Raw genomic sequence first — 13,050 nt, 5'->3', positions numbered from 1 at the left:
ACCCCGTCTGACCAGGGTCCCTCTGAGACGTGGCGACGAGGACACACGCCGCCAAGGGAGCGGCAGCCGAGGACACGGAGTGCCTAGGAGGGGCCGGTCTTGCCCGCACCCGCAGCCCCAGGACTGAGCGTCCGCGGCCCGAGCTGCGCTGTGGGAAGCCAGGGTGGTGAGCGCTGGGTGTGAGGACCGGCCCGGCCCAGCGCGCACCTACCACTCGGGCCGTTACAAAGGCAGACACTGTTCTCGAGCTAGACAAGGCAGACAAACTTCCACACCCACGGAAAGAAAGGCGAGAGCAAGCAGACGTGTGACAGCTGGCAGGGCGTCTGCTCTCGGTGCGCGGAGCTCAGCCGGGCCAGCTGCAGGGCCACAGGGCCCCCCGGGAAGGCAGGGCTCTGCTCATTTCTGTCGTCCTGTCTGAGATGCTGAGGCACCCGACAGCCACGGGAAGGCAGGCTCATGGCCAGCAGAGAGCGACTGAAAATGTGGGCACACGGGCCGCCGCCCTCCCTGGCCTGGGGCTAGAGGTGGGGGCTGGGGGTCCTTCTGCGCCTCTGGCCACGCACACCAGACAGTTCTCACTGTTTCTCAAGGATGGAAGTGCCGCCTGATAGAGGCGCCCACAAAGCCGTGTGGCCCACGGTGTGGCCAGATGAGGGGAGCTCAGGGTCTCAGGGCCTCAGACCCCCCGGAGGAGAAGCCTGAGCTTAAGGAGATGAGCCGGGTGGGTCACCAGCAGGACCCGAGCCCCCGGGGGGCCTCCGTGGGCTGGTCTGTAGAGGGATTCGGATGGAGCTGGGGTACACAGGCCCCGGAACCCCCAGGGGGAGACCCAGTGGTGCCAGGGCCAACGGATTCCTGGTCAGGGTGCATTCCAGAAGAGGGGGTGTGGACGCCGATGGGCAGGAGGGTCCAGCATGTGGGTTCTCCCTGTCAGCCCCAACACAGCCCCTCCCCCACCACGTACCCCAGCAGCTGCTCAAGGTCCAGCCCCACTCCACCCCGTCAGCGAGGGGGTCGGGACAGGCTGGGCTCAGGGCCCGGTGGCACTCCTCCATCAGGGAAGCGGGGCGCTGTGAGCTGGGACGCCCCGCCCCCCGTGCCCCTGCCCTGCTCCGGGCCACCGAGCCTGGGCCTGCCCGCGGGCCCTCCCTCCCCGTGCCCATCCCTATCCCAGTCCAGTATGGGATCACCCGCCTACACGTCGGGGACGCCCCTCCTAGCCTTGCGGTCCCACTGGCTGTCTGTCCCACCACTGCCCACATGGCCTGGCTGGGCCAGCTGCCTGTTTGCTCTCAGAACGCCAATGTCCACCCAGGGGACGTCCTCGCTTGAACAAGCAGCTCAACTAAGGGTCACGGGGCACTTACCCTGGCCCCTGGGGGCTGGGCTGGCCTCCCAGCCCCTCCCGCCCGTTCCCAAGGGGCTGCCTAGGAAGGCCATGTGTGGATCAGGGGCCTGGAGGGGCCCCGGAGAAGTGGGGTGAACCAGCCAGACCCCCCAAGGCGACAAGGCCACGAGTCCTGTCCCGGATGTCACTCCCTGGCTGGGCTGCCCTGGGAGGGATCGCGAGCCGCCGTCCCAAGTCAGCACATGGGTCGCAGCTCAGCAGCCCGCGCAGGGCAAGGCCCGTGGCCACTCCCTCCCGCCCCGTCGGGGCGATCCACCATGGGGTCCCTGCGGCTGGGGAGCTCGATGGCCCCGATGTCTTCTTCCACCACAACCGACCCAGGCGCTGTGTCCTAGGCAGGGTCCTGGCCCGGACCCTGGCCACGGGCCAGCATCTGACCACAGCATGCGCCGTGAGGAAGGTAAGGGGAGGTGCTGGCCCCGTGGCCCCCTCACCCCGACCCGCCGGCCCCGTGGTTGTCCCCCACCTGCCCCCTCAGCCTCCACCCCCAGCATCCTCCTGCCCCGGCCTGGACCTGCTTGTGCCTCACGGAGGTCACCTGCCCCCTACATGCGATCTGTCCCTCCAGCCGGATAGCCCCCTCGGACCGGCGTGCCTGGACAGACACAGACCATCTGCCACCAAAGTCTCCCGGGTGAACGTCTGACGGAACAGAGGCGGACGGGGAGCCCCGAGGGAAGGAGGCTGTCAGTCCCCGAGGCTCTGGGGACGCAGGAGCGGGGCCGTGGGGGCAGCAGACGACGGGGGGGCCTGGACCTCACTGCAGGTGGACGGGGGACAGGAGCCAGCAGAGAAGGAGCGCGTTGTCCGCTTCTCGGGCCCGCCCCTTGCCACCAGCGCGGCCTACGCCTGGGGCACGGGAAAGGCAGGGGGCCCACCCCCCACGGGAGAGCACGTCAACCCCCCCCAGAGTGGTTTTTATTTGAGTCTGTGCAACACTGGTGTGTGCACAAAGACAAGTCGCGGCTGCAAGCCAAGTGTAGACCACACCTGGACTTTCCTTTTTTCTGGGTCCTAACCTGGATCCCAGGGCTGGGGTGTGTGTCCTGCTGCCCGCTCAGAGGAGGCCGCGTGAGCACGAGCGGGGACTCACAGGCATGTTGACTTGGAGTGGGGAGCGGGGAGCAGGGCTCTGCTCTCAGCTGAGGCTGCGTCGGCGGGGGGCCTCCCCTCCCCCAGGGCTGCCCCACAGACCCCAGCCATCCTGGATCAAGAGGGGAAGGTGGGCGCCTCGGCCAGCGGGCGGGCCATGCTCTGGATGGCCCACTGCAGGATTCCGTCGAAGGAGTGCTGCAAGACAGCAGAGCGGGGACTCGGGGACCGAGCACAGCCTGCAGACAGCTGTGCACAGCCTGGCCGCCAGGGTCACTAGGCATTCTGAGCACCCTGACCCTCCCATTCAGAGGTAGGGAAACTGAGGCCCAAGGCACCACAAGACGTGCCAGGCGGGGATGGACTCCTCATCCAGTGCTCCGTCATAGCATCCTGTAAGCACGGGGCGAGGCCGCCGCGGCTGTTCTGCCCCTTTTTCCAGGGGCTCTCTCCCTCCCCGCGCTCAGGGGCCCGGTCTCCAGCAGCTGCCCCTGCCAGAGCTACAGGGCCTGGGGTCCCCACCAAAGACACCTGAACTGTGTGGGACCCCCCTGTGCCCAGCCCACCGCACAGGGCAGGGCCCCATGGCCGGAGGAGGACACATGTTGGCCCCCTGGCTCTGGGGATGGCTGGAGGAGTCTGACCCCCGTCAAAAGAAGGCGGAGCCCCTAGAAGCCCCATTTTCTTCCCAGTGACTGAAGCTGCTCATCCTTGGGGGCAGAGACCTGGGTTGATGGAGCCGTGAGAGGTCCACTGAGAGGTTACGGGGCGCCCGACCCACCCCCGGAGGACTGCAGGATTCAGCAGTGCTGGTGTGAGGTTCTGCAGTCCCCGGACCCCAGGGTCTAGGACCCCCAGACAGGGCTGGAGGTGGGAAGGGCTCAGGGCCCCCTGTGGGCTCCTGCATGTGCGGGGAGGGGCCTGCATGGGCCTGTTGTGATGCTTGGGAGCCCCAGAGAAGCGGGCTGTCCCAGCCGCTAGGGAGGCTTGGGTGCTGGCTGCTTTAGGGACCAGTGGGTGACGTGTTACCTCGCTTAGGAGGGATTCCAGGTCGTCCCTGTGCAGAACCGGCTCGTGACCAGCAGAACTGTCCCCTGCCTGCAGCCCAGGAAAGGAAGGTCAGCCCAGCTCCCGCACCCTTGCTAGGGACTGCCAGAATGAAGCAGGACTCCCTGCTGAGGCAACCAGGGTGGGGGCGGTTGGGGAGGGAGGCAGAGGCCCATGCCAGGGCAGGGGGCCGCTGCCCCAGGCAGGGCCCTGGGATCTGAATTCTAGCACCTGGCTCCTCCCAGGCTGCTGGGCACGGGCAAGGTGGGCATGAGCGAGCTCCCGGCTGCGGGCCAGCTCCCGGTCCCCCTGGAAGCTGGTTCCCTGAGACCCCCAGGGCCTGCCTGCCTCTCCACCTGCTACGGGCAGCCTTCTGGGGAAAGCCAGGCACTTAGAGAACCAGCTAGCAGGGAACCCGTCATGGATGGGGACACTGAGGCCCAAAGAGGAAAGTGCCTGGTGCTATGCCAGCCATTCAGCCATCCAACAAACACTGCCAGAGCCCATGGTGCCCCTGGCTAAGGGGCCAGGCCAGGGAACGAGCCACACAGGAGACCGCCAGCTTCTGGCTCAAAATCACCAAGTCAAAGCTCACCAACACCGGTCCTGGGAGGCAGCACCAGCCCGAGGGCGGGAGGGGGGAGCACAACCTCCGGGGCGGGTCTGGTGGGGGGGGCGGGTCTGGGGAAAAAGGTCCGGGGCCACACCCACATTCTTGGGGCTGCGCCTGGGGAAGGTGGGGCTGGGGGAGGGGCTAAGGGGGCGGGGGTGGCTACTCTCCAAGGTCATTACATTTTACATCTCAAAGACGAGGTCTTTTAAAAAGCAAAGATCCCAGGTGTCCAAGAGGAAGCATCTTCTTTCGGGAAGGACCCCCGGGTTGGGGCGGGCACGGTGCGCCCTCCCGCGCTTGAGCGGGCGCGGTGCAGACGCGTGGGGACAAGCCTTCCAGGCCCACCCGCGAAGTGCGCGGGCAGGTGCGGGCGGGGCTGTGGGGCTGTGCGGGAGTCCCCTCGTGGGCACGGCCTCGGCCCCCCAGTTCTGGGCTGGCCTGTTACCCACACAGCGTGTCCGGGGAGTACGCGGTACTGTTGGGAAGGAGGATGGGCCTCGGCTGGGGGTGGGACTTCTGGCCTCCCCCAGGGCCCTCAGAGGTTGTCCTGGGGTCAGGGACACGTCAGGAAGCCCCTGCACACAGAACTCCCAGCCCTCGGGCTCCCGGGACCAGCGCGGGTCAGCAGGAAGGCAGACTGACGACCACGGAGAGCTCTCCCGGCTGCGGCAGGAACGGGCTGCAGGGGTCCCGGGGCGGGGGCGCCCGGAGGGGCCGGAGGACTAGGAGCCCCGCACAGCCGGGCCACACGGGGCAGCCCAGTGGGCTTGCTCTTCCCAGGTGTGGGGCCTCCGTGCTGCTCCCGCCTCCCTGCACCCGCCGGGGCTACGTGCGCCCCAGGGACCGGGAGAGGGGGACGTGGGGCTGGGTTCCGTCACCGTGAAACGGGCATCCAACCGCCAACTCATACGGCTGTTGCTTAGTGGGTGTCTCTTTCAAACCGATGCTAAGTTACCTCAAAGGGGCCCGTTTGAACAACTGTACGGTGTGAAAACAACCAACGAAGGGTCCATTGTGCACACCCGGGAAGGGGGCACCTGGGCAGTCCCTGGAGGTGTCCCGGCCACCCCAATCCCACCCCAATCCCGCGGGGTCGGGGCCTCCCCGGGTAGCACTGACCTTGGCAGGCCCTAGCAAAGCGCGGGCGGGGTTCGGGGCAGTCGCCCCCTCCTCGGGGGCCGGGGCTGCGTCCCCGGAGCAGGATCGGCAGCGCTGGACGGCCCTGCGCACAGCGGACGAGGGTGTCGGGGGCGCCGCGGCCAGCGGCGTCCCTCCCCGGCCCCGGCGGCGTCCCTCCCCGGCCCGGCCCCCGCCTTCGTCGCACTCACCCTGGCCGCGCGACGGCCCCGGGGAAGTGGCAGCGCCAGTGGAAGGCGGCGGCGCAGTGCGCGCACCGCAGCGCGTCCGATCCGTCCCCGCACACGCCGCACCGCGCGCCCGCGGGGCCCTGGAGGGGAGCAGCGCGGTGCCGGGAGGACAGGGGTTCACGCACGGCCACGCCCTCTGCCCCGCCCCTGGGAGCTCGGGGACACCGGGCACCCTCGGACTGCAGCCGGGAGAGACCTCCTCTGCCGTGGTGGGCCCGGACCCCCTTTTTAGGGCTGGTCAAGGGGACCCCAGGACTGCACCCCCAGAGGAGGCGGGAGGGTGTGGGGGACTGGGACTCCTCAACATGAGGGGCCACCCCCCTTATCGTGGTACCTGGGGGTAGGGGTCTCAGGATCAGGGGCAGAATCTCACTCCCGCTGGGGTCCCTCCGGAAGCTTCCTTCCGGACCCAGCTCTGGGGGCGCTTCTCCATCACCCAGCCCCCGGCCGCCCTCTCCACGGCCAGTCTGGAGGCTCTTGGCAAAGGCCTCCCTTAGCCCTGACCCTGACCACCCCCCTCCGACGATGACCCCCTCTCCCCCAGCATGTCAGAGCTCCATGTGGGGGCCTGCAGGCCCTGAGCCCCCGTCAGACAGCCACCCGACCCCAGCACCCCCTCACCTGCTGCCCCTCAGGGCCCACACACAGTAGGGGGCGCAGGGCTGAGGGGTCCAGCACCGGCAAGGGGGCCGCCGAAGGTGGGGCCGGCAGGTGCTTGTAGGGGACGGCGGTGTCGACCCCGACCAGGGTCTCCCTGGACAGTCCCTTCGCCCCTTCTCCTGTCAGCCTCAGTCCCAGAAGGACCTGGAACCAGAGGGTCAGGGCTTGGAGAGGCCACAGGGGGACTGGCACAGGCCACCCAGAGAGTCAGTGATTCCCGGACCCTGGGAGCCCAGGGGAGCCCAGGGGAGCTGGTGTCGGGGAACCCCGCCCTGGGTTGGAAAGGTTTGGGTCCAGTTGCTCAGGAAGGTCCTTGCGCCCCCATCTGAGGCGGGGTGTCTGTGGCCCTAGCGGGGTGTCCGCGGGCCCCGCGGGCTATGTTCTATCACCCGCCTCTCAGCTGCAGCCGGATGCTCGGAACGTTCTGAGATAATGTTCTCAGTAGCCGAAGGGCATCATCCCTGTGCTGGACCGACAGAGCTGAGGCCAGAGAAATGGGGCCACTGGAAGGGCCACTTCCCAGTGTGGAAAGCCGAGCCGGTGAGGCCAGGCCGGGGCGGGGAGCGCACAGCTGCATGGCTGGGGCCGGCCCGACCTGCAGGGGTGGCCAGGAGGCTGGACAGAGGGCCCTGGAAGGGGCCTGCACGTACCGGGGGCTCCGCAGGCGGCTCCGGGGGCGGGGGCTCCTCGGCCCGGGGCAGGTCCGGCGGGGCTCTTGCCTGCAGGCATCTGGAACACCTCCACGTCCCGCTGCTCCCGTGGCCACCAGCCAGGGGCGTGCAAGGAGGGCAGAAGGGACAGTGGACTCCCAGCGCGCAGGGCAGGGGAGGCCTGAAGTTCCCTCCAAGTCACCCCTCTACCTCTTCAGGTGGGGAAACGGAGGCCCAGGCAGGCCGGTGGGCAAAGCCACGCTGGAGGCGCTGGCCCGGCCAGTCTGCAGGAGAGCCCGGGACGCTGGGGAGGTTACCCCTGCTGGGGGGGCCCTCGCTAGCCTAGTCGCTGTCCTGTCTGAGAGCGTCTCTGCCGAGCCCCGAGAATCCGGGACTCCTGCTAACCTAGAGTGGCCTGGGCGTGGCTCTCATGGGCCCCGCGTCAGTGGGACCTCTCTGAACCGGGGTGTTTATAGCCCCCGACCCACGTTTCCACAAGCGGGTGGTGCCCAGCAGAAGGGGACGTGGTCAAGGGCAGGAAGGCAGACCGCAGCCCCGCCCCAAACCTCTCGTTCCGGTGACAAGCATCTGGGGCAGAGACAAGCCACCTGGTCAGGGTCACTCACGGGGCTGGGCCAGGATAGAAGGGGGTCACTTGTGCCACCTGGGCTCTTCCCCTCCTGCTGTGGGAGCTGGCGGGAGAGGCTAGGGCTGGGAGTGTCGGGGGCAGGGAGAGCCGGGAGGCAGACTCCGGACGGGTACCCTGCCTGCGATGGGCAAACTCGGCCTGACTTTGAAGACGACCTTGCTTGGAGAGGGGGGCCCGGCGGCCTGGGGGAGTTTGGGCTGGGGGGTGTGCAGTGAGATGGGACAGGATAGCTGTTTGTCTTTCTTCTCTGCCCTCTGGGGCCCCCTCCTGGCCAGGCTTGGGGGGTGATAGGGGAGCCGTGTGGGCACACGGGGAGGTGGGGAGGGAGAACCCAGGCCCCAGCCTCACTGTCCAGGGATGTCAGCGAAGGCCTCCCTCCCAGCCACGGAACGGACCCACGGAGGACCCAGCCTCCTGCCCAGGGTCAGGGTCCGCTGGGTAGAAGAGGCCACGGAGGCAGGCGGGGGCAGCCTGGGTGGCCAGCGAGCCGGGCTCACCTGGGAATGTCCTGGAGCGGCGGGGACAGGCAGGCCAGGTGGAAGGCCCGGGGGCAGCCGTCGCAGCAGATGAGCTCCCCCCCGTCCCGGCACACGGCACACTCGTCCTCGTTCTTCTGACGCGGGCGAGACACACGCAGCCTCTGGGAGATCCCGGGGTGGGGGGTGCCCTCCCGGGGAGCCCCTCAGAGCAGCTCCACTGCTGCGTCCCCTGCCAGCTCCCTGCGGGCCCGTGCCCCAGATTCTGCCCCTGCTCCCTGCGGGCCCTCAATGTCCCCACCTCGCAGCCCTGCCCAAATGGTGCCACAGTCCCCTCCGCGGGGTCACCTCCTCCAGAAGCCCACCAGACCAGGCAGCCTGGCCCAGCGAGGAGCACACTCGTTGTCCTAACCAGCCTCCCGCCCCTGGCCACTGCCTTCCGGGGAGCCCTGGGAGGCAGGCAGGGATCCCGCCCTTCCTGAGGCCTGGGGCCCAGCACCCCGCCCGGTGTGGGAGGGGGCTGCCAGAGCCGTGACCTTGCCTGGGAGCCCAAGGACAGGAACTGATGCTCCGCTTCCTGACCCCCACCCACTGGCCCGCTGGGAGACAAGGGACAGCGGGTGCCTAGACCGGACCGCGGTGGTCAAAGCCCGGTAGGACTCGCTTTCCCTGACTTACTTGCAATTTTACGGTTGTGTGTTACCAGAAAGCGTAGTGTTAAGGGAAAGCCAGGCCTCTGTCCTCACCCCCACGGGAGCGCCCCGGGCGCGGGGCAGAGGGCGATGGAGGCGCGTCCCACCCCCTCCCCCCGTGGGCGGCGCATTACCTGGTGGGGCTGGGGCTCGCTGGGGAGGGCGGGAGCTGCCTGTGCCTGCGCCCGGCCCTGCTGGCCGGCTCTCTGCTCGCCTCCGCCCTGCTGAGGGAGGGGAGGGTCACCACCGGAGGAGCCCCGCCCCCCCGCAGGCCCCGCCCCAGCTGAGCTCCGGGTGCAGAGGGCGGTGCTTACGGGGGCAGAAGCCTGGGGCCCCTTGGCCCGGACCAGTGTCTTCAGGCCGCTGCCCCGCGTCTTGCTCTTCCCCCCGCTGGGGTCTTCGAACTTGCTGGGGGTGTAGAACTCCCCCCCGACCTGGATGCACTTCTTGCCTCCACCTGGGAGGAGAGTCCGGCTGGACCGTGCTCGGCGGCCCGGGACCGGGCGCCCGGGGCAGGCTCAGCCCGGCCGCTGGCTCCCGCCACGCCCCCGCCCCGCCAGCCCCGCTCCGCTCGGGACCAGGGACACTGGGGACACTGGGTCCGATGACGGGTGCCCCCAAGAGCAGAGAGGACACAGGCACAAGGAGGAGACCCTGTGGCTTGGCGGCAGACAGCCGGGCGGAGGCCTGCCGGCATCCCGGGGGAGGGAGCTGCCAGCCGGGAAAGTTTTCTGGAGCCTTCGGAGGGAGCAACGCCCTGCGACACCTTGATCTGGGGAGTCTGTTGTTCGAAGCTGCCCGCTTTGTGGCCGTTGGTCATAACTGCCATGGGGAGCTCCTGCAGGGTCCTCGGGGGCCCCCCCTGGGACCCTCCCTGGCTCCAGGGGCCAGCTGGCCCTCACTGTCCTCAGCATCCCCACGGGCAGCTGCCGAGCTCAGAGGGAAGGAAGGTGGGGGGGCGCACAGGTGTTCAGGCTGTCCTGGGGAGGGGTGAGTCCAAGACCCTGAGGGGCCCATCTGAATGTGCAGAACTGACCCAGGCTGTGGCCCTGGACCGCGGGCCCCCAGAAGTCCAGGGCCCCGCACCCCCGAGGGGAGCCCTCGGTGCCCGTGCCCGTGCCCCCTCCAGGTAGCAGAGTCATGGTCCCGCCAGCGCTGGGGCCGCGAGGTGCTCAGGGTGGTCGGGGGCCCAGGGGCCTGCGTCCCTCCGGCAGCCCCGGTGAGCCGTCTACCTGACTCGAACACCTGCTGGATGAGGATCCCCTCCACCGCCCCACAGGCTCCTGGGACGTCCCCCGACGACACCGTCACGGCCCTCTGGACCGAAGTGGCCATGGTCTGAATTCCTGAGAAGAGGAGAGGCAGCCGGGGGTCACCCGTGGCAAGGAGAGCCCCTGAGTGCTGCCTGCAGGCAGCGGCGGGGAGGGGGCAAGAGGGGCCTGGGCTGTGGAACCCGTCTTTCCTTCTGCCCAGGGCGGGCGTTGGAGGGGGTCCAGCCCCTGGACGCAGACAGACAGACAGCCCACGAGTAACTGTAGAGAGAACCCGTGGTGGTGTGTGCGTGTGTGTGTGCGTGTGTGTGTGCGAACTCACTCCTGGCCGGGATGAACACGGACCCAGCACCGGGCCCTGGGCTGCTAGGAGGAGGCCAAGTTCCGGGGCAGCCTGCAGGTGAGGACCACAGAAGGTCTCTGAGGTCCCCTGGGCTGGGGCAAGGAGGGGACAGAGAGGGGCCAGGCTTCATCCAGCAGACGGACACGCAGGACACTCTGGAGGAAGCGTGGTTTGGGCTGACCCTGAAGGACGGGGACACGGGGCCAGCCACATGTGGGGTGATCTGAGACGCCAGGACAGCCCCTCCGAGGGCAGCACCCCACCTCGGCCCCTGATCCCCTGACCGCGGCCGCAGGGCACGGGGCGGCAGGGCGCCTGGCTCACCGGTTCCCGGGGGGAGGCGCTGTGGCTCCGCGCTGCTCTCGGGCTTCTTGGACGGCTTGGCCTTCGCCTGGGAGCCTGCAGGGGGCGCAGCAGCCCGACCCTCGTCTCCCCACCGGGGGCCAAGGTGGGGCCTCCCCAACTCGCTGGGGTCCCCATGATGTCCACATCCTGCCCACTTCCCAGGGTCCCGGGACAAGGGACGGCTAAGCTCACCCTCTAGGTATCCAGAGGGGACCAGGGCAGCCCCTGCCGGGCAGGCTCCAGGCCAGGTGGTGGGGAAGGGGGTGTGGTCAGGGGTGAGGCGCTCCCCAGGGCAGTCTGTGCCCGAGTAGCTCCTCAACTAGGCACCTGGGCTGGAGGTCCCCCGTGGAGACGATGCCACAGGCAGGGCGACTCTTGGCTCCTCGGGGGCCTTCCTCTTGGTGGGGGGTCTGGGCAGCAGCCCTGGGGCCTTGGGGCCCGTCGGGGGCTTCCTCGCCTTCCGGGGCTGGGTGAGGTCCACATCTGCAGGGTGCGAGGGGGGCCGGGCCTCAAGACCGGAGCCCCCACCGTGGCAAGGAGGGCAAGACCCCGGCCCTTCGGCACGCAGACCCCAGCACGGTCCTGGGTGATGTCCGGGGGCTCCCTAACCACGCCCGGCCCTCCCTCCTCAGTCCAGCTGGAGTGACTCCAGCCGCCGCAGGCCCCCAGCGAGGGGGGCCGAGCCCCGTGGGACCCCCGCGCCCCCACAGTGCCCTCCCCACCTTTGGGGAAGCCGTCTAAGATGGGCTGTAGCCGGGCGTATCTCTCCAGGTTGTAGTCCTTAAAGAGAACCCTCCAGAAGTCCAGGACGGCAGCTGCGTCCTGGGTCAGGAGCCACGAGAGGAGCGCGTGGAAGGCCCGTGGGCAGCCTTCCTTCTCCTCCAGGCGCAGAGTCTCCTGAAGCAAGGGCGGGGAGTGGGAGGCCCTGCCGCCTGCCTCCCCAGTACCCCTACTTCCTGCCACCCTCCTGGAGGGTGCTGCCGGAGACGTGGGCGCCGTGTCCGTGCCCCTGGGTTGAGGTGGGCGTGGGCATGCCCGAGGGCGCTGGGGGCGAGGGAGGCGGGCCTGGGACTCGGGGACCACAGCCCTGGCTTGGAGGGCAGCTTCAGGAGGGCCGGGAGGGGGCATCGGGAGGACAGGAGCTTGTCCTGGAGGCCAGGCAGGCCCCTGACCTGTGATCACACCAGCAGCCCCCGTCCCAACTTTCTGACCCCCACTCGTGGGGGGCCAGTAAGGCCCATCTGAAGCTCGCCCTCCCAGACATTGGTCCTGGCTCGACGGCAGGGCTTGGGGAGACCGGGGGGTGCCGGGAGTCTGGGTTGGGGCCCACCTGGAACTTGTCCTCGGGGACCACGTCGTGGTCGGCCAGCGCGTGCAGCAGCGGGAAGGCGCTGTCCACGGCCACGGCGATCTCTGTGCGGTGTAGCCTCAGGAGACGGCGCAGCACAGCGTCCCCACCTGCCCGGGCCTCGCCCGCCGTCGTGGGTTCTGGGGGCATGGGACTCGGGGCCCCCTCTCCCCGCCTGGGGTCCCGCGGCCTTGGGGCGCCACTGGCCTTGGGGAGTGCCTGGGCCATCTCTGCCTCCTGGCCCTCGCGCGGCCCCTGTCCAGGGGCACAGCTGGGCGGGCACCCGTGGAGGGCTGAGCCCAGCCAGCACCCCGTCTCTATTATAGCAGACTCTCCCCGAAAAGAGCAAAGGCTGTTTCCCCAGAGCCAATCAGGGCCAGAGGGAGGGGCCAGAAAGGAAAACTCTGTGTAATCCAGTGAGGACCAGGCCCCCCCAGCTCCGCACCTGCCGGAAGGCTGCTGCCATCCCTCCCCTTGGTAAAGGAGGCTTCTGCGCTGGGGCCGACCCCTCGGTGAGAGGGCTGGGAGGCAGCCAGCCCAGGCACCCTCCACCTCACCCAAGACGCACGGGCCACTCCGCCCGGGGGCAGGGTCCCCCGTGGGGAGCGGGCATTACCACCTCCATTGCTCAGGGCCTGGGCTGTGGGAGGGTCAGATGGAGGAGTGCCTGTCGGGTGGAGGACTGCTGCCTGCCGGTGGGCGCGGCACTGGGCGTTGCCTGCAGGCTGTGTGGCGCTGGCCCGGTTGCTTTCCCTCTCGGAGACCCATCTTCCACAGGAGCACACGCCCCCGGGGGACCCGCTGCCACCTACCCGCCCCTTCCCGCAGGTGTGTTCCGAAAAAGCTCGGAGAAGGCAGCTGGCGTGGCGGACCGACGCCCCGAGCGTGGGCCCCTGCCCTTGTCCTGCTCAAGGCCCAGGAGCCTTTCCAGGGCCGGCGACGGAGGCTGGAGGATGGTGCCGGGAATCGGGGAGGCCGTCCTGGGGGGCTGTAGCAGGCGGGGGACCCGCATCCCAGGCTATGATGGGTGCTGCCAGATCACGGGACCCAGCGTGGCCTAGGGCAGAGGCACAAGGGCCACAGACG

The 13,050-nt window shown here is 69.2% G+C and overlaps 1 protein-coding gene across 1 annotated transcript; it reads right to left on the bottom strand.

Moving 5' to 3' along the window:
• Positions 1 to 1,398: 1,398 nt before the first annotated feature.
• On the bottom strand, positions 1,399 to 12,430 carry AIRE (autoimmune regulator). Its single transcript, XM_032346546.1, has 15 exons — positions 12,410 to 12,430; positions 11,947 to 12,219; positions 11,339 to 11,513; positions 10,944 to 11,099; positions 10,596 to 10,670; positions 9,890 to 10,003; positions 8,972 to 9,114; positions 8,792 to 8,878; positions 7,987 to 8,102; positions 6,841 to 6,940; positions 6,152 to 6,334; positions 5,492 to 5,610; positions 5,283 to 5,385; positions 3,533 to 3,601; positions 1,399 to 2,701 (listed from the first exon to the last, which is right to left on the bottom strand). Exons 1-15 carry the CDS (start codon positions 12,428 to 12,430, stop codon positions 2,621 to 2,623), a joined length of 1,815 nt encoding a protein of 604 aa, XP_032202437.1. The 3' UTR covers positions 1,399 to 2,620.
• Between the last annotated feature and the right edge of the window lie 620 nt (positions 12,431 to 13,050).

The sequence above is a fragment of the Mustela erminea genome, chromosome 1, assembly GCF_009829155.1.
Source record: "Mustela erminea isolate mMusErm1 chromosome 1, mMusErm1.Pri, whole genome shotgun sequence".
Lineage (NCBI taxonomy): Eukaryota > Metazoa > Chordata > Mammalia > Carnivora > Mustelidae > Mustela > Mustela erminea.
Note: the sequence above shows the minus strand (reverse complement) of the source record. Positions and strands in the feature narration are given on the sequence as shown.

Bases quoted from the DNA above. Each gene is read 5' to 3' on its own strand.
- AIRE (XM_032346546.1), bottom strand. From the start codon at position 12,430: ATGGCAGCAGCCTTCCGGCAG. The intron at 11,514-11,946 runs GTGGGCCCCAAC...CCCTTGCTTCAG, and splicing joins TCCCCGAGGACAAGTTCCAG to GAGACTCTGCGCCTGGAGGA. The intron at 5,611-6,151 runs GTGAGGGGGTGC...GCTCCCCTCCAG, and splicing joins TGGGCCCTGAGGGGCAGCAG to GGCCCCGCGGGCGCGCGGTG.